The 21086-nt window shown below is 45.4% G+C and overlaps 1 protein-coding gene across 2 annotated transcripts in view; it reads left to right on the top strand.

Moving 5' to 3' along the window:
- ADAMTS12 (ADAM metallopeptidase with thrombospondin type 1 motif 12) overlaps positions 1 to 21086 on the top strand; it is a 282704-nt gene that overhangs the window by 117176 nt on the left and 144442 nt on the right. For both annotated transcript variants that reach the window (XM_042860207.2, XM_005312319.4), the window contains exon 4: positions 18597 to 18793. In XM_042860207.2, the coding sequence (XP_042716141.2) occupies positions 18597 to 18793 (197 nt within the window). The remainder of the gene's footprint in view (positions 1 to 18596; positions 18794 to 21086) is intronic.

The following is a 21086-nucleotide window of genomic DNA, read 5'->3' as shown; positions in this document are numbered from 1 at the left end:
CACCTCGCGTCTTATCCTGCAGAATTTCCAGAGCAAGACAGGAGCCGCCACACGGCACATTGTGATGTCACACAAACAGCCCTGCTGCAACCCCTAGAGCGAAACAATTCCCAATTGTTGGTAGCAGTCATGCATCAGCTGAGCGTGGTTGAGCACCATTTCTGGTCCCAGGAAACAAGCACTGACTTGTGGGAGAACATCGTTATGCAGTTATGGGATGGCGAGCAGTGGCTGCAGAACTTTTGAATGCAGAAGGATGCTTTCCAGGAACTTTGTGCAGAGCTTTCCCCAGCCCTGAGGTGCAACAATACTAAAATGAGAGCTGCTCTGACAGTGAAGAAGCAAGTGGCAGTTGCTTTATGGAAGCTTGCAATGCCAGACTGCTACCAGTCAGTGGGGAATCGATTCAGAGTTGGTAAATCCACCATAGAAGCTGTTGTGATCCAAGTGTGCAGAGCCATTAATAGACTTCTGCTAAGAAGGGGAGTGACTCTGGGCAACGTGCAGGACATAGTGGATGGTTTTGCTGTGATGGGGTTCCCTAGCTGCATGGGGGCGATAGATGGCGCACACATCCCAATCTTGGCACCACACCGCCTTGCCAAAGAGTACCTAAGTCAAAAGGGATACTTTTCATTGGTGTCGCAAGTGCTGGTGGATCACAAGGGCTGTTTCACCGACACCAATATGGTTTGGCCAGGAAAGGAACACAGGTCTGTTCAGAAAGCTGCAAGCAGGGACTTTCTTTCCAGACTGCAAAATAATAATTGATGATGGTGAAATGAAATTGTGATCCTTGGAGACCCAGCCTATCCCTTGCTCCCATGGCTCATGAAGCCATACACAGGGAGCCTGAACAGCAGTAAGGAGCAGTTCAACAATAGGCTGAGCACGTGCAGAATGGTGGTGGAATGTGCCTTTCAACGTTTAAAAGGTCGCTGGTGCAGTTTGCTTATGAGAGGCCTTGTCTAAACTACAAAGTTTTGTTGGCAAAAGCAGCCCTTTGCCGACCAAACAGGGGAGGTGTACACACCACCAAGCTACTTTTGGCGGCAAAACTCTGCTGTTTTGCCAGCAAAATAAAGCCACCTCAATGAGAGGCGTAACGCTTTTGGCGGCAAAGTTAAAGCAACAAAGTATCAGTGTAGACACTGCTGTTTGTCTCGTCGACATAACTGGCTTCCACCTGTATCCCACAATGCCTGCCGTGACTGCTCTGCTCACTATGTTGAACTCTGCTGCCCTGCAGGCATGCGCCCCTCCCCTTTCAAAGCTCTGGGAAGTATCTGACAGCTGCTCCATTTGGGGAACAAAAAGCAAACCATTAGGGTGGAATGCTCCTGTTCTGCCCGGCACTAGGAACACAGTAGCAGCAGGCAGGGAGCAGGGTGGAGGGTGGGGGGACTGCCGTGCTGCTTTGACATTCTTCAGCACAGATGGCTCACAGAGCTGCTGAAGATCACAGAACCATCGGCAGGCATGCAGGCAGAGGGAGACTGCTGTGTGGAGCAGAGCGGGGGCTGACGTGGGGATGGGGGGCGTCCATCTCCCCCTGCCTCAGAATAGGTCGGTCAGCTTGCTGTCTCCCCCGCCCCAGACACACCATTCTCCTCTGTCTCCCCCCACCACTCTTCAGTTGAAAAAGCAGCTGACAATCTACTAGGATGCCTCTGGAATGATAGGATTGAGAAACCTGCGTCATGTGACGCTGTACCTGCCCCATGAGGCACTGCAGACCCTTCCCAAAGCACCCTGCAGCCAGTTGCATGGTGGGATAGCTACCACAGTGCACTGCTCTCTGTGTCGATGCAAGAGCTGTTAGTCTGGGGTTCTGTTCACCTAGGCCGGCAGTGGGCTGAGCGGGGCCTGCGGCCGGGACCCCGGCTGGCAAGGGTCTGGCAGCCAGAACCCCAGACCGGCAGTGGACTGTGCGGGGCGGGCGGCCAGAATCCCAGACTGGCAGTGGGCTGAGCGGCTCAGCCCACTGCTGCTCAGGGGGTCCATCCACCGGTTCCTGCCAGCCAGGATCCTGGCTGTCGGACCCCCTCAGCCCGCTGCCGGTCTGGGGTCCCGGCCCTGCCCACATACAGTGGGTACCTACCTTCTCCCTGGTTCTGACCCATTCTCTTCCTCTCTCTGCACTGAGCTGAGGGTGGGAGTGCACTGACACAGGGCTGGGGGTGAAGGGTCTGGCCAGTAGCTAGAATGAGGAAGGGGGCTCAGGGTTGGGGCAGGAGGTTTGGGTGTGGGGCACTTACCTGGGCAGCTCCCATTTGGTGCGAGGGGTGCAGGTGGGAATGTGGTGTGTGTGTGTGTGTGTGCAGGAGCTCCCATTTGATGCTCAGGGTGGAGGTGGGGTTGTGGGGGGTGCAAGAGTCAGGATGTGGGGGGTCCATAGGATATGGGGGAGCTGGGTATGTGAGGGAGTGCAAGAGTCAGGGCAGAAGGTTGGGGGCATGTGAGGGGGTGAAGGTGTCAGGGCAGGGGGGGCTGGATATGTGTGGGGGTGCCAGAGTCAGGGCTGGGGTTGTGGGGGAGGGGTGAAGGGGTCAAGCAGAGCGCTGGGTGTGTATGAGGGGGGTACAGGGCTCAGGGCAGGGGCCTGGGGTGTGTGCGGGGCACAGGAATCAGGGTACGGGCCTAGGGGTATGTGCGGGGCTGTGGGGCTCAGGGCAGAGGGCTGTGTGTGGGGGGGGTCAGGGCAGAAGTCTGGGTGTATGTGGGGGGGTCAGGGCTCAGGGCAGAGGGCTGGGTGTGTGTGAGGGGGGGTCAGGGCAGGGGGCTGAGGGGGATATGCTCCTATTCCACCCCCCCTTCCCCAAGGCCCTGCTCCCGCTGCTTCTCTGCGGACCCCGGGACTCCCATGCCCCATCCAACCCCCCCCTGCTCCCTGACTGTCCCCTCCAGAGACCCCCTGCCTTAACCACCCTGCACGGGTTCCCACCCCCTATCCAACCCCCCCTGCTCCCTGTCCCCTGACGGCCCCCCCTTACCCAACCCATCCCCGGCCAATTAGTTTATTTGATCATTTAATTGTGTTATCTATTGTTGTGGTTAACTTACATGTTATTCCATAGGTAATTAATGTGTGAAGAATAGATTTAAGTTGTACATATAAGTAGGATAGGATTATTGGAGTATAAGATTGATAAGTATTCAGGAGTGATGAGCGTGTATTAGGAATATAAGTAAAGCAAGGCTGTAATGCAAGGCTACAGGCTGAGGTCTGTCAGATTTCAGCTTAGCCATATGAGGCCTCAGGCTTAAGGAGGCTTGACATAAATAGATGATCTAGGATAAACCTGTGCTAGTAAAGTTACAAAATTACTGTCAAGAATGTGCCAGTAGGTGATGTTCAGGAAAATATGCCACAATGTACCTCTCTAGACCGCAAGACATCTGATTGTAACACCGTGGATAATTCTGCTTTTGCCACAGGTTACCATGGGGACATGTTTACTTGGATGTTAATGAGAATAAGGGGAACTAAGAGAACAACCTATGAAAATCGGGGCACTCCAAAATGTATGGGGTGTGAAAGTACAGATAAGGAAAAGGAGGTTGGAACTCTCATGCAAGTGCATACGTGTTATGCATGGTCAGAACAACAGGATAAAAGGGGTTCCCTGGTACGGAGAGGGTGGGAAGACCCCAGCAGGAATCACTGCTCTATCAATGACCACTTGTTGAGAGATCCACCAGATGCTACAATATCTTTGGGTATGTGAGCATGAATACTGCATTGGCTATTAAATGGGCTCTCTCAGGTGTTGTACACCTGTGTGTGATTGTAACCTTAATCATCTGCTTAGTAAAACTTATAATAGCGACAAGATTCCTTACCTGGACCACAGTGTGTTTGTGGTCACTGTTTCATTGTTTGTGTGTTCCTAGAGCCTCCCAACCTAAGAGTTGGGTAACTTTACTAATGGTAACTTTCACTCTGTTGATCTTAAAACTGTAGTAACACAGGGGCCGGACTCACTCACTAGGGACACTGTGGTTTAGCACAGAACTATCAATTTCAGTTTAAAATAGAGGGTCCAGAATGGTTCCCCAGACAGGACTCTAGAAGGTACAAAGAAAAAAAAAGCGGGGGGGCGGGGGGAGGGGGAAGGCTTCCTAGGATAAAAGGGGAATGATTAAGGGACTTAGTCAAATGAAGAGAAATCCTTGTCAGAATTAATGCAGGTAGAAGGACTGTGTCACACTCATGGTACCTAAAACAGGGAACTTCCGGGGGAGTTTTTTGTTCCTGTTTTTTGTATGCCTGCTGTTGCATCATTGTTGTGGTTCTTCTTGTCTGTCTATGTATTATGCTGTAGGAACTGAGATCAAGGGAAAATTAAAAGGGGGATCTAAATCCTCTTGTAAACACTGTAGTTATAGTAAATGGATAAGTTGTCTTGTTAATGAGTAATGTTTAAGGGGGATATTGTGACATAGTGGCACCACATAAATAAACAGCAGTTGTGTCTGGACCCAGCACCAATGTACGGAGAAGAGGTCCTGACATACATGGCAGAGTGAGTCAAATGATCATCTGTCAATAGGATAAATAACATCCCCAAATCTTAGGATCCTCTGGACTGCACCACTGATGGAGGATCAAGGAAAACCTTGTGGGTACTTTGGTTACCACCCTCATTTTGGTGTACTTTGCAACCCAGCTGCTAATAGTCAAAGGGGAAAGAAGCACCACAAGCACTTCCCAGGGGTAATATCTCAAAGGAACTTGAAGTTTAAACTAACCAGTTAAATCAGGGAGCAAATAAGAAAAGGTCACCTTCCCAAAAGGGAGCTCCCTCATGGAACAGAGCCAGGTGAGGAGCCAAACAGCTGCCCCGATGGCCCCACAGATGCCCCTCGAGGCCTTTGGGCAGGACTACCTCAAAAACCCAGGAGGGCCCTGCATCCGTGCCTAAGAGGGCCCCGCGCCTTAGGCTCCTTTTAAATTTAAAAATTTACTCACCCAGCGGCGGAGAGTCCGCTCCGGGTCTTCGGCAGCATTTCGGCGGTGGGGGGTCTTTCAGTGCTGCCGAAGACCCGGAGCCGACCCCCCGCCGCTGAAGTGCCGCAGAAGACCCGGACTGCCGCCAGGTATTCAAATCAGGCCCCGCAGGTCCTAAAGCCAGCCCTGGGTGAGAATAGCAGGTGAGAGGACTGAGCTGTCAAAACAAACAAACAAAACAAACTTGTGACACGCTGGAGGAAATGTACCGCCAGGCAGCAACTGCAGGAAGTAGTACTGAAAAAGAAAGCCCAGGGTCTCCTAGAGACTGAGAGAGAGGAGGAAATGTGTATCAAGATGCAACTGCCATCCATACATGTCATCCAGTTAGTACCAGATGACCCAATTTCTCATGGTTGTACCCAGGAAAGACAAGCCAGCACCTTGGCAGAGACCCTCACCCCCACATACTCAGTCAAGGGCCAAATGCAGGTGGGATGGAGAACAGGGAGGGACCAAGGAGAACACAACCATAGTGTCAGAGAAAGAGAAAGAGGAAGAGGACAATCTATGAGAAGTGGTGCATCTGAAGAAGTGAGGTTTTCACCCACAAAAGTTTATGCCCAAATAAATCTGTTAGTCTTTAAGGTGCCACCAGACTCCTTGTTTTTTTGTAGATACAGACTAACACAGCTACCCCCTGATATGAGAAGTGGGGCACCCGTTCAACATTTATGGGGTGTGGAAGTTTAGATTAAGAAAAGGAGATTGGAACCCTCATCATATGCATAAGGTGGTCAGAACAGAGGGTTTTCTTCTATGCATGGGATGGGAAGACCCTGTGGGAAGATTCCAGCAGGAATCACCCGTCTATTGATGACCATCTGTTAAGAAATCCACCAAATTCTATGATATCTTTGGGCATGTGAGTATAAATACAGCATTTGCCATTGCGTGGACTTCCTCAGGTTTTGTATACTTGCATGTGAGTGTAACTTATAATACAAACAAAATTTACTTGTAACTGTGGTGGCGGTTACTGTATTTGTTCTTCGTGTACTCCTAGAGTCTCCCAAACTAAGAGAATCATTAAGTGTAACTATCACTTTGTTGAACTTAAAACTATAGCAACATAGGAGCTGGACTTACTAGGGATAATGTGGCTTAGGACAGAACTATTAATTCAGTTTATTCAAGGCTACAGAATGGCACCCCAGATGGGACTCTAACCCACAATCCCTGGTTTATCTTCTGGATCCCAAGCAGTTAGGCAGGAAGGAAACCATCTTTTTATATCTTTTGATCTTATATCCTGATAGGGTGACCAGACGTCCCGATAAAATCGGGACCGTCCCGATATTTAGGTATGTGTCCCGCGCCCGATTGATCTTCGGTCGGGACGCTGCACTCCGCTTTTTTTTTTTTTTTTTTTTTTTTTCCTCTGTCGGCAGCACTCAGCTGTTCTCGGCTTTTTTTTTTTCCTTCCCCTCTGACTGCCGGCAGCACTCAGCTGTTCTCTGTTGGTTTTTTTCCCCCGCTCCTAAAAACCAGAGGCTGAAGGTATGCATACTTAAGGAAGGGTAAGCATAATCTCCACTGATTGCCTGCAGCCCTGGGCTGTTCTCAGCTCCCGCCCCCGACTGCCGGCAGCACTGGGTCACAGTAGGGAATTGGGAGAGGGAGCTGTTTGTGTCCTTACACCGGCAGCACTCGGTGTTTTGGTTTTTTTTTGCTCCGCCAGTGACCCCCCCCCCCCCCCTTGTGTCCCGATATTTTCTTCCTGTCATCTGGTCACCCTATATCCTGAGCAAATTTGACGTGGAAGTCAATGAGGGACTAAAAACATGGCATTTCATAATACCAATTTTAGAGTCACTTTACAGAGCAGCACCAGTCTTTGACTCTACTAAACAAAGGCAGGGACATAGGGCATACTGGGGCCATAAAAATCCCTTAGCTAGCCAGGGGAGAGTTTCCCCCGGTGCAGGTACTCTGTAGAACATCCATAGGCTATCCATCACAGGCTCACTCACTCAAAGTAGGCTGGAGACCAGGCCAGGAACAGAAAGGGCTGTGTTGAGGGTGGAAGAGGGATCTCCATATCATAGATTCTGGGATAGCTCTGGCATGTGGAGCTGTGTATAGGCAGCCCAGGCAGTACTGCCATAACTTAGAGCAACTCTGTGAGCTATCTAAATGATTCAGGGGCCATTTTGTTCCCTCTTAGAATCCCAAGCATGTAAAGGAGGCTCAAAGTCACCTTTGTCCCTCCTTCCACCATAGCTGCCTCCTAGAGACGTAGCAGCCATCTCACCTAAAATTTTTAGCTTGGGGATATGTTAGAGTCGTGTACTGGAAGCATTTACATTCTGTGCCTATAATACAACCGAAACTTGCAACGTGCAGACATGCAAAGCAAAGGTAACCCTGTACTCAGTAAACTGTGCTCAGAGTACATTAAAAGCCTCCATATGATTTTAACTTTTTAACTAGTAAAATGTGGCTTATTAATACAACAGGTCAAAGAAAGTCTGAAAACCACATTTGGCTGGGTTCTATTTTTTGATATCATGGGTTCTATAATTTCCTGGGGAACAGAGAAGCAGTACTTTCTGGAATGTTTCTGACCCAAGCAACTCAAAGTAGAATTGAGTAGCCAGTAGTCAGCAGAGTGCCAAAGGCTGAGAGAATACTGGCCTGCCACAAAAAGGGTGCTCAGTTTCTGGAAATCTGATGGGTGTCTTAAAGAAGGAGTTGGGGCCATGCTAGACATCTGAAAGAGTTATGGGAGAGGACACTCGTTAGGCATATCAGAAAGGAAACTGGGGGTGGTCAGCAGGCCCTATTGGTGTACAGACGCTCCCTGACTTACGCAAACGTTCCATTCCGGAATGCCTTGCGCAAGTCGAATTTTGCATAAGTCGGGAACGTATACCCGACAATTACCTGTCGAAAAATAAATAAATAAAGCTTACGTAACTTACGTAACTTTTTCCGTAAGTGCGGATTTGCGTTAGTCGGGTTTGCGTAACCCAGGGAGTATCTGTATATAGAGAGGGAGGTGGGGGAGTTAATAGAACAGAAAGAGGAACTGGGGAAAGGGAAGAAATTTGGCTGCCTTGGGAAAATGTAGATAGGTGACCTCAAAAAGATCAGAGAACTTTAGCAATACAGCCAAACTTTTCAAGATTAACTCCAACCCATGTTTATGAAATTCAACCATCATTACATTTGAAGCTTCCCTGTGAACATTATGGCCAACTTATGGCTGCCTTTATGAACAAGAGTAAAGGAAACCCCTTCTTGGCCCACACCAAACCAGTGCATAATTTGACACACAAGTGCAGGGAGCACTAGTTAGGGGAAGGCTGGCCAGTGTGGCCTGCCTATCTGGGCATGTTGTGGTTACAGCCTCTGCCCCCAACAAACCTGAATGTTGGCTATCGGATGCATAGAATGCTGGGGGGAGCACATACAGAACCTGTAGCACGCATGTGACAAGTGTCCCAGGGGAAGTATTCTTCCTGCAACAGCCCTTCAGCCATTAGTCCAGTTCCTGGCTTTAGTAAGCATGACTGCAGTGGCCCCAACACAAGTAGTTCCTTTTTCCCTATCAGTGTGATTCCCTATTCAGCTTGTAGAATATTATTAGAAATGTGTGGGCCTGATCCAACAACCTTCTGAAGTCAATGGGTGTCTCTCCACTGCCATTGTTAGGCATCAGATCAGGCCCTGAGAATGCAAAGACATAAAACACATGAAAATGTCATTTTTAATCATTTGTCCTCTCCTCATGTGGAAGCTGTTCCATACCCCTAACAAGTTTTGGTGCCCTTTTCTGTACCCTTTCCAATTCCAAAATACCGTTTTTGAGATGGGGCAACCAGATCTGCACGCAGTATTCAAGATGTGGGCATACCATTCATTTATGTAGAGGCAATATGATATTTTCTGTCTTATTATCTATCCCTTTCCTATTGGTTCCCAACATTCTGTTAGCTTTTATGACTGCAGCTGCACATAGAGTGGATGTTTTCAGAGAACTATCCACATTGACTCCAAGAGCACTCAAAAGAAAGATCTTGGAAACCATACCCTGAAGTGTCCCTAGCCTCTGTTTGCCAGAAGCTGGGAATGGGCAACAAAGGATGGATCATTTGATGATTACCTGTTATGTTCATTCCCTCTGAAGCACTTGGCATTGGCCACTGTCGGAAAACAGGATACTGGGCTAGATGGACTGTTGGTCTGACTCAGTATGGCTGTTCTTATGTCCGCAGATTTATGAAAGGGGATTTTCATACAGCTGCATAAAAATAAAAAACAATTCTTGATACAGGCTGTGATAACTGAAGGGGCACAGGGGAGCTCCCTTATGGAAACTCAGCCAGCCAGTTAGCCGTAAAATCCCTCTTGGTGTCTGTTCTCTGCTTGCATTACCTGTAAAGGGTTAACAAGCCCACAGGTAAAAGAAAAGGAGTGGGCACCTGACCAAAAGAGCCAATGGGAAGGTAAAACTTTTTTAAATTGGAAGGAAACTTCCCTTTGTGTGTTGTTCTCAGAGACACAAACAGCATTCCTGCTTATAGCATTGCTGCTCCAAGGCTTGAACCAAGTATGAAAATTCATCAGATCATACCTAGAATTACTTATTTGAAACTCTGCAAATATGTAAGTAAATTAGGGATGTTTAGCTAGATGCGATCAAGTTTATTTCTTTATTTGGCTTGTGGACTCCTCTGTGCTAACCCCAGATGCTTTTGTTTGCTTGTAACCATAAAGCCGAACCCCCAAGAAAGCTATTTTGGGTGCTTAATTTTTGGAATTGCTCTTTTAAAATCTAGCAAACGCCTAAATTCCAGATGTATTTTCTTCCTTTTTGTTTTTAATAAATTTCACCTTTTTTAAGAACAGGATTGGATTTTTGGTATCCTGAGAGGTTTGTGCATGTTGTTGGATTAGCTGGTAGCAACAGCTAATTTCCTTTGTTTTCTTTCTCATCTCTTCCCCAGAAGGAGGGAGAGGGGGGTGAAAGGGCTTGAGGGTACGCCACAGAGAGGAATTCCCAAGTGCTCCTTCCTGGTCCAAAGGGGTTTTTTTGCATTTGGGTGGTGGCAGCTTTTACCAAGCCAAGGTCAAAGAAAAGCTGTAACCTTGGGAGTTTAATACAAGCCTGGAGTGACCAGTATTACTTTTTAAAATCCTTGTGGGCCCCCTCTTCTGTACTCAAAGTGACAGAGTGGGGATTCAGCCTTGACACAGACCATATATTAAAAAGCTAATTCTTAATGCATTAGCTGGGAAAGACTTCAGTGTTTTTGTGCCAAGAAAAACATGTCCTTCATGGTTTAATTATAGAGATAAAGTCGTATGCAAATATAATTGTAATGGGGATTTTTAATTTTCAGGCTAATTTACATAAGAACATTGTTTTATAGAATATATTTCCATCAAGTGGAGACAGAAACGCTATATTGTAAATTAAGTTTTTTTTAAATTTTACTAATGTTTTATATATTTTTCGGGGTGAAAAATTGTCTTGTTTTTCCAGTCCACCGGTTTACTGTTATCAGCAAGGTTGATAAAGGTCAGTCATTGAAGCTGTTAAGTGGATGGAAATACAAATCACATTGAATGATATATTTCTAGAACTTTATGTTTAGCTTCTAAAGCGTCTTCAACGCCCAATTCTTTGCCAGCATGTGCAAACATGCCAGAAATGTGACTATTAGTTGTAAAGAGGCTTAGTAGTTCTATTTGGTAATGGAAAAGTGTTGTCCAATAATGTTCATTAATAAAATAACTACTGAAAGCTGAAAAGTGATCATTGATTGGTACTATAGTATCTGATAAGTACTTTTCTCACAGGATGGTCATGTAGGGACAGGCGAGCAGGCGTTGAGGGCTTATTGAAATAAACATTTTAACAAAAAAACTTAAACTATGATCCTACAAAGACTTAAGCACATGCTTAACTTTATTCCCTATGAACAGTCCCATTGGAGTCAATACTCACTTAAGCACATACTTAAATCTTTGCAGGAACAGGGTCTTCACTGAGATGGCAACCCAGTATTCAGTATTGTTTACGTTCAATACATTATTTCTGGTCTCAATTTATACTTATTCCAAATTATTTTAATATAATAATACTATATTAAAGTTTAGATACAGACCCAAATTCATAGCCACTGGATTAGTTTACAGATACTACCAATGTCCTATTAACTAATTCTTTTATTTTATTCTGTATGGAGAAGATTATCAAAAGTGCCTCTTTATCCCCATTTTCTTTGACCTTTTCCCTTTTTTCCATATTTTTCCAGTGTTTCCCCCACACACACACCTTTTGTTTTTAACTATACCCTTCCTATTTTCCTCGGGGAAGCGGGAAGGGAGAAAGTGGGATTTTCCCAACAAGCTAAATTTTTTAATATTTTGAATGTTTTGAACATTTTTGATGAAAATTTTAAGAAAATGAAAAATTTCAAATAAAATAAAAAATCTTGTCTTTTTTTCAGATTTTTCGCAAAATATACTTACTGTTTTTTGACCATCTTTAGCTATAACTATTTCCTAAATAGTCTTCTGCTTATAGCTGCTGAGGCCAACAGTTTGTCAGTTTTACGCTTTCAATCCTCCATCAGGAGTGGTGTTGAGTGGCAGACATGCCTGTCAACTGTATCTGATTTTCCAGGACTTGAACAAGGACAGTGGGCATTTTGAGATGGTCTGTACCAGAGTTCACTCACAGGTTTTAATTATAAATAATAAATTACAAATTTGATAATTCAGTCTACAGCAGGGATATGGTGAATAGTGACTTCTGCAGCTGCCTTTGAAGAACACCAATCATACCTACAGTGCCTAATTTGTGCCAAGACTGAGCCCCAGCTCCTCTAGGCTTGGCAGTTTGTAGTCCCGGCACCTCTAGGCTTGCTGAATTAGTTATGAATGTGGGGGCATTTCCCAGACTCACAACATGTTTCAGTAATAAACATATAGAATAGTAATATACATAAGAAAAATGTCATAACTTTATATACAATGATGATATACACATTTTAGCAGGATAGTGATGTCAACAGATTATAACTTTTCCAATGATACCTCACAAGGCATACTTATCATAATTCTATAACAGTGGCGAATATGGAGGTACGGGGTGCTGTTTTGAGGTATAGTGTCACAGAAGGTATGTCTGGCTTTTGCTATTCTGGCTTTAATGTCTTCATATGATCCATCTGTTTTGCTTACAATGCTGCCAAAATATGTGAGGTGGTGGACTTCTTTTTTATGTCAATCCCAGGAAGTATTATTGGTGTTTCTCATCATCTTAAATTTCTCTGTTTTGATTTTCAGCTCTACTAAATGCATAGGTCTGGAGATCATTTGTTTTAGCTTGCAAAGCTCTGTAGGTATAGGACAGCAGGTTGATGTCATCTGCAAAGTCAAGGTCTTGTAGCTTCTTTGTGGAAGTCCATTGTAAATAAATGAATATATCCCATCTCCTAGAACTGGAAGGTCATTGAGTCCAGCCCCCTGCCTTCACTAGCAGGACCAAGTACTGATTTTGCCCCACATCCCTAAGTGGCCCCCTCAAGGATTGAACTCACAATGCTGGGTTTAGCAGGCCAATGCTCAAACTACTGAGCTATCTCTCTCCCCATATATCCTTTGGTGGCTCTGTGGTCTTTCTCCCTACCCAATCCATTACCAGTAGGAAGGTCCTGGGTGACATAAGACATCCTGCATCTGAAGAAGTGAGGGTTTTTTACCCACGAAAGCTTATGCCCAAACAAATCTGTTAGTCTTTAAGGTGCCACCAGACTCCTTGTTGTTTTTATAAGACATCCTGTTGTTGTATGCAGTGCTGTAGCCATGTTGGTCCCAGGATATTAGAGAGATAAGGTGGGTGAAGTAATATATTTTATTAGAGAGACAAGCTTTTGAGCTTACACAGAACTCTTCTTCAGTCTAGGAAACGAAGGTCAGGTCTACACTGCAGACCTATATCAGTAAAATTACGTCACTCAGGGGTGTGAAAAATCAACACCCCTGAGCAACGGAGTTATTCTGACCTAACCACCCGTGTAGACAGTGCTATGTCAATGAGAGAGCTTCTTCCATCAACATAGCTACCACCTCTCAGGGAGGTGGATTAACTACGCCGACGGGAGAAGCTCTCCTGTTCACGTAGGAGCATCTTCACTTAAGCACTACAGCAGCACAGCTGCATTGGTGCAGCATTTTAAGTGTAGACCTGCCCTAACTCAGTGTCTCACAGCTAAATACAAGGTGGAACAAAATGTTAAACGTAAGTAGTTAACACACATTTCAAGGGACCATTCAAGGTGAAGTGGCCCGTTAATACCCCTCCAGTTACAGAGAGGAAAGGAAGGGTAGGGGGAAAGCAGCTGTGTGTGTGTGGGCGGGAGGTTGGTAGTGGTTTATAGATGATAGTAACAAGCCATAAATCCAGTGTCTCTATTCAGTCCATGATTTTTAGTGACTAACAAAGGCTATGGCTACACTTGCAGATGTAGAGCACTGGGAGTTAAACCAGCCCTCGGAGACAGTACCAGGGAAAGTGCTGCTGTGTGTTTACACTGTCAGCTGCAAGCGCAGTGGCGTGGCCACATGAGCAGCTCTTGCAACGCCACAGACAGCAGTACATTGTGGTAGCTATCCCAGCGTGCAAGTGGCTGCAGCGTGCAGCAAGTGGCTGCAGCATGCTTTTCAAATGGGGGGGTGGAGTGTGACAGGGAGTGTGTTGTGTGTATGTGGGGGGAGAGATGGTGTGTTTTGGGGGGCAGAGAGTGTGTCAACATGCTGTTTTGTAAGTTCAGACAGCGGCAGGGAGAAGGGGGAAACCCGACATCAGCCCCCACCTCCCGCCTCTCTCTCTCTCTCTCTCTCACACACACACACACGCACACACACACACACACACACACACACACACACACACGCACAAACACCTGCCTCTGCAGCAGGAGCATTCCACAGTAATGGTTTGCTTTGTGTCCCGGAGCAGATAAGCATGCGGGCTGTCAGAAAGGGGATATCCACATGCCTGCAGCCGAGTTCAAAACAATGACGAGAGTGGCCACTTGACTTCAAGAGATTCTGGGACATTCTGGAGGCCAATCACAGCGCAGTAATGTAACGCATCGTCCACACTGACACCCCGGCATTTCAGCCAGGTGCAGAAAGCTCTATGCTTCTTGTGGAGGTGGATTACCAGGGGCGCTCCAGCCGCTGAGTCCAGGCGCTCTACGTGCCCTGCCAGTGTGGACACCTCAGGAGTTAGGGTGCCCGGGGCTGGTTTAATGAGCTCTAACTTGCAAGTGTAGCCAAGGCCAAAGTTATGAATTTAAGTTCCCAGGCTCGCCTTTTGAAAGTGTTGTGCAGGTTTCCTTTGATAATGAGGACGGAGAGGTTAGATGTAGAGTGATCGCTTTGTGAAAAGTGTTCACCCACAGGTGATATGGTGTTTTTGTATTTTATCATTTTCCTGTGTGTGCTCATTCAAGAGTACAGTGATTATCTGGTTTCACCCATAAAGTTGCTATTGGGGCATTTAGTGCATTGGAGGAGGTACACCACATGTTGTGATAGGCATGTGGATGACCGATGAATCTTGAAAGTGTGTTATGGGGGGTGTTGATCATTGTAGCAGTGTAGATATGTCTGCAGGTTTTGCATCTGTTGTTTTGGCAGGGTCTGGTGCTGCTTTGAGTTGGTGTGTCATGGTCTGCGGGGAGCTTGCTTCTTATGGTGAGCTTGGAGCGGTGCAGAGGTTGTTTGAAGACCAGACATCAGGAAAGATTTATTTCAGGATGGGGAACCTATCGAGTATGGCTTGTAGTGTTTGATGATACCCCTAGTTGTTACCTACCACCGCAGATGGGAACCCATACTGGATATCATGGGCAATACTTCCCCACTCATAAGCACCGAGTGTATGTATAACAAAAAAGAACTTTTATTAAGGGGAGTGGGAACTCAGAATTAATTTGGGAAAAGACAGCAGTAACGACTCAGAAGTATGCAGACAGTAGGTAAAACACCGGCCCCACTGTATTTTGGGCAGTAGGCTTTGCCTCAGTTTTCCACCTTGCATTGTGAAAGTCCAATGGATGAATGTCCCTTTAACACGCCACTCCCCTTCCCCTCCGCTGCATCCCACTCACAGTTGCTTGTCTGAGATCAGGACAGAGTCACAGGGCTGCGTTCAGGTGGGTTTACCTCCAGCTTGGGGTAGGTGTGGGTGAGTGATACTTCTGCTGTGCTGCTACCACCTCTGCTACTTCTTAATGTTATCTCCATTGCCTGTGCTTGCAGTTGCCTCTGTCTGATGCTGCTCACCGCTGTAGTTACTGCCTCTGCTGCATCCTTGGTCTGGTCCAGTCCTGGTCCTTCAGTGCCATGACCTCTTTGTCTAGCTATTAGTAATCACAGTGTTATCCCTCTTAATAAGATCCAGCTATGGGAGCTGTTTCATCCTGCTGTTGCTGACTCAATCAGCAGATGGCACATTCCTGTCCAAAGTGGCACATTCCTGGTGGCTCCACACTGTCCAAAGTTTGTGTTTCTCATCCTTCCAGGTGATGGGGTGGGTCCCAGTTTACCCTCCGGGGGTTTCTGGTCATCCACTCGACACATTCTTCGGCCGATGGATACTCCTTTTCTAGGCTGGCACCTCCCTAACCATCCATGTACATCAAGCATTCATCAGCATACATTCCATCCCTTAACCATATTTTAATTTACTGTCTCCACCACTTTCAGAGTGTGTGCTAATTCATTTGAGACTCCCAGCCCTTTAATCACAGAGGGTGGGGGTCTGTCCTAGGAGCAGTTGAATGAAGTGAAAGACACTTAACAGCTTATAGTGTTTGTTTACATTGTATAACAAAGTCAGTTAACTTGTTTGTAAGTTTTACATAGTAGTCACAGGACAGATACAATCAATGGTTTCTACAGACAGTAGCTTACAAGTTTTAACAGAAGACCCAAGAGATTTTTGTACTTGGTGAAACTGTTGGATTTTAAAGTTGGGGGCCAAATTATGAGGGGGTCACTGTCTCTTGGGGGAATCACTGTTAGTACCTTCTTTAATATCCCTACAACAGTTCTAGAATTTGCTGGGGAGGGGGCACTTTTGCTGCCACTCCTTCTCTTACCACTCTGTCTTTAGCAGCAATGCCATGTTCTGAGGGTCCACCAACCCAACTAGCCCAGTTCTAGTGATTTCACCGAGTAGTGGGGAACCTCAGTGCCGTTGCCTCCTCTGTACTGTTTTTCATGGGAACACTGTCCCCATATCAGGTCTGAGGCCTGATCTACACTAAAAAGTTAGGTTGACCCAGCTCCGTCACTCAGAGGTCTGAAAAATCTACACCCCTGAACAATGTAGTTAAGCCGACCTAACCCCTGATGTAGACAGTGCTAGGTCAATGGAAGAATTCTTTTGTCGCCTAGCTGACACCTCTCGGGGAGTCGGATTAACCACGCTGACAGGAGAACCCCTTCGATTGGCATAGGTAGCGTCTATGCTGAAGCGCCACAGCAGCGTAGCTGCAGCTGTGCTACTGTAGCATTTCAGATGTAGAGAGACCCTAACACTCCGCCTCCTAGATTAGCTCATCTGTGATTTCAGCTCTATTGGCCACTGGAAGAGACAATGACTCTCAACTGAGTCTAATCAGCTCAGTCTTTAAACACTGGAGAGGGAGGGTCTAATGGTACCTAGGACCCTTAAGTAGAGTCCTCCGCACTAGATGGGAACCCTCCCTGTCTTTCACTTGGATGTGATTCGCTACTTGTGTTACTTTCATATTGACCCCAGAGAGCACACTTCCGAGCAGAAAAGGAGACAGACCAACACTGGTTTAGTGCAGAAACGTTCTTGCATGCCTTTGCTTTCTTTAAAGAAGCGTATGCATCTAGCTATACCATGAAAACCATTGTATGTTGCAAAAACGTATTGTATCCATACAATGAATAGTCAGAAGATCCAGATGTGTTATAGTCATGGGAACACATCTGGCTATGTTTTGGCTGACCCTGTGCAGGTTTTCGGGACAGAAGAGAGTGTGAAGAGTCCCATCTGTGTCCTGTTCCCGTGCAGGACACAGACTGAATGTCTTGTGTCTCCACAGTCTTGTAGCTTGTAGTCTCTGAACACAAGTGATTTGAGGTACAACCAGAGGCACTGACCCCAAAGTAGGTGTGACCAGGTGAATTGGAGGTCTGGTCCAAGCATGTCCCAGTAATGCTCGGAGGCTGATGCTGGGGCAAAGCACAGTAGACTGTGAGCTCTTTGGGGTAGGGACCATCTTTTTTGTTCTGTGTTTGTACAGTGTCTAACATAATGGGGTCCTAGACCATGACTGGGGCGCTCTCTAGTACTACTACTCGTCTATTAATAATATGCCTTTCTAGGAGCTTATGACCACCACAAAGACATTCTACTGTGCCCTGTGCTGGCAGAGTGCCTCCAGTCATTGCCACCTGGGTATCTCACAACTCCCCCACAGATCATTTCCCTGCTAAGGCAGCTCTGGCTTTCAAAGCTAGAAGTCAATCAGGAGAAGCTACCATGATTTAAATTGTTAAGAACACTAAAGAGAAAGGGGAAAAAAACTTCCCTGAGTGAGTAAGAAGCAAAGATCACAAATCTATAGCTGCAGCGCAGAGCTCCTCACCCATCAATCAGACAGGTTACACTGACAGCTGATTGTAGTGGTGTTGCAGCCATGTTGGTCCCAGGTTATTAGAGAGACAAGTTAGGCGAGGTAATATCTTTTATTGGGCCAACTTCCATTGGTGAGAGAGACAAGCTTTCGAGCTACACAGAGCTCTTCAGTGTAGCTCGAAAGCAAGAGCTCTGTGTAGCTTGAAAGTCTGACTGACTCTTTCAGCAACAGAAATTGGTCCAATAAAAGATATTGCCTCACTCGCCTTGTCTCTAATTGACAGCTAAGGTAGTTAGCGGATATTATGCCCCACTGGAGTATAGGTGCCGCCTGCTGGTGAAGCAGTTCCACTGCTCAGAACATAAGAACAGCCATACTGGGTCAGACCAAAGGTCCATCTAGCCCAGGTATCCTGTCTTCTGACAGTGGTCAATGCCAGGTGCCACGGAGGAAATGAACAGAACAGGTAATCATCAAGTGATCCATTCCCTGTTCTAGCTGGGGATCTTTCCCAACCTGTTCATGCACAGGACAGACCACATGCCCCAGAAGGACTGGATCCAATTTACCATCCTGATAAGAATTGAGCATATATGTTACAGGGAGAATATGCCCTTTATTTTATACTAAGAACTGCTGTAATTAGAGATGGCCTTGAAACAAAATGACAGACCTCAAAATCTCTTGAATGTTGGGAGGGTTCATACCCAGATGCAAACTTTGCAGCTGGCCTCTATCCCTATGATGGGCACAATCAATACCTGGCATCCAAACACTCCTGACTTTTTGGTAAAGTTTGGATCCATTTGATTTTAATCCAATCTGTCGAGTTCTGACTTCTCTGTAAGTATTACAATGAAACATTTAAAATGTAAAGTGACCCTGAAGCGCAATAAAAATATCTCCATGTAAAATGAAATCAATGCCCTTTAACATTCCAGATACCTTCAGCTTTTTCAAACAACAAGAGCATCGGCGGGTTAGGTGGGAAGGAAATCACAGGGCAGCCAAAACAATTTCTCGGCGTTCTGTCAGCAAGGAACGATGGGTGGAGACGCTGGTTGTTGCAGACAGTAAGATGATTGAATATCATGGAAGTGACAATGTGGAATCCTACATCCTCACTATAATAAATATGGTAGGTGATATATTTAACTATTTCTCAGTTAGATAAATTATATAAATATAAGCAAATTTGATTACATTGTTAATCGCCAAATAACGGTCTGTCATTTAAAGAAGAGGAATAATTTTTGTATGTGTTCATCTAAAGTCTTCTCTATTATTTCATGCAGGACGGGCTTTTCCTCTATAGGTTTTAAGTCAGGGTGATTTCCGGACACAGTGCTGAATCATGACATCCATATGACGTATGTGCACTACACAGGAACTTTCATTTCACTGAAATTATCAGTTCTGAATGTCATGCACCTTCTCAATCTACTGATTGTTGATGTTCCTAGGCAGCAGTATTAACATAATGTGACGGAGCAGTTAGATGCAGCAGAACACGAGAGCTTTAGACTATCAATGGTATGGATTCCTTTCCCCATCTGTGTATGAGCAGGGAGGTAAATTTTCAGGGATTCCCCTATTCAGTTAGACATAATTCCCTTATTTAAATAATAAAAATCTTGGTGTGTCCCAGTGCTTGCTTAGCAATTTCTTAGATATTTGGTCTGATTCTGATCTCATGTACACTGGTGAACCTCTGTGAAGAGAAATGGAGTTACTCCTGATTTACACTGCTGATATTGTGAAAGTGGTGTAGTGTAGAGATTTGTGCAGTTTTACTAGCTTTTATTAAGACTCAATCAAAACAATTATCATGTGGGTTTTACACTCAGAGGAAATGGTTCAGACAAATTGAGCTTTTCCCCACATATAATGAAATCTAAATTAAAAATGTAAAATGTGTCTCAGTTCAAATAAATCCCCAAATGAGCAAATTTCAAAATGTAATTTGACTTAAGAAAAGTTAAAATATCTTGTGATATTTGTCACGCGGTCTGAAATAGCTCACAACCATGAATGCCGATCTTGGGGCAGACTGTCAAGAAGCAGGGCAAAAGCCCCAAACTGGTGGTATGTTCTATAATTAGATTTCACCAACCCACTAATGAGTGTGAACTCCTCCAACACTGTAACAGTTATACCATGGAGTCACAGACAGTCCCCTTGGCACTCCAGTCTATCTTGCCACCTAGGCAAGCTGGACTATGTGATGGATGGGCATTTTATACCAAAAATCAAAGCAATATTCAGGTTATTCCCAGTCCCAAAGGACCAGTCACTTACCCTGTGTCATTTATACTCAGATCTCAAACGAAAGACAAAGTCTGTAGCCAATCCTGTAATAAACTAACTAAAGATTTATTAACTAAGAAAAGAAATGAGTTATTCACAAGGTTAAAACAGGAAACAACACATGCAAATGAGTTAGTCTTAGATTTAAAAAGGTAAAATAAGCTTCCATAATAACCAGCTCTACATGTCCTTTAGGGCTGACCCATGCCAAGTCTATTGCTTATGTTTAGGAATCTTTACCCCTCGGAATCCAGACAGTATAAAGATTCCAGTTCCTCCCTGACAGGGATTTTTCTCCCCTTCACCTCAGAATCCAAGCTGATGGGATGAGTTCATCCGCATGCTTCCCCTTCATGGAGGGACTAAGGAATGCAATCAACAAAGTTTCTGCCCTTGGATGTCACACAATGCCTCATTTGCCTTCAAAGGGCCATTTTGTGCACAGGATGAGCACTTTACCTTAATCAATGCATCTTTTCCTGTTCAGTTTGTTACACAATGACAGAGGTTTACAGTGCAAACACTTAATGTAACTTTATGCCACGGGATACAGACATTGTAAGTAAAATTAATACATGCAGCATCCTACAAGCATTTCACAAAGTCTGGACACTAAACACATTCTTATATCACTAATATCTGTTTTAACTATACTAACTCATAGGTAAGCCAAGCTGGTTTTCACCCATGTATTTGTCAGTATTCAGAGAGGCCTGGGACCTTGGCATAAGCTGGCACCTGGTCTGCCAGCATTACAATATCATCTTTGGATCTTTAGGCATTGACCTTATGTAGTCATTTGAGATTATCTTCTCCGTCCTTCTCCACTCACTCAATGCATAAATGAAACCACAGCTATCAGACTCCCAGATCCATCCCCCTCAGTGCATTAATCTGACCCCCTTGTCTGCAGCATCTACGTTTTCCCTTGGGGGAAAAAAGTGTCTAGCCCTTATAATTGTCAAGGAAACCTTCTGGACATGAACCTCCTGTGGTGTTATCTTCTTATGTCAACAGAGAGGCAGCCAGTTCCAGGCAGGCTACTCCTGAAGCTACAATATAGTAGGATTTAAAACCGATACAGTAAAACACAGGATCTTATAACAGCATTTGCTTACTGGTCC

The sequence above is a fragment of the Chrysemys picta genome, chromosome 6 (genome assembly GCF_011386835.1).
Source record: "Chrysemys picta bellii isolate R12L10 chromosome 6, ASM1138683v2, whole genome shotgun sequence".
Lineage (NCBI taxonomy): Eukaryota > Metazoa > Chordata > Testudines > Emydidae > Chrysemys > Chrysemys picta.
The sequence above is the reverse complement of the archived record's forward strand: the minus strand, read 5'-3'. Positions and strand labels throughout refer to the sequence as shown.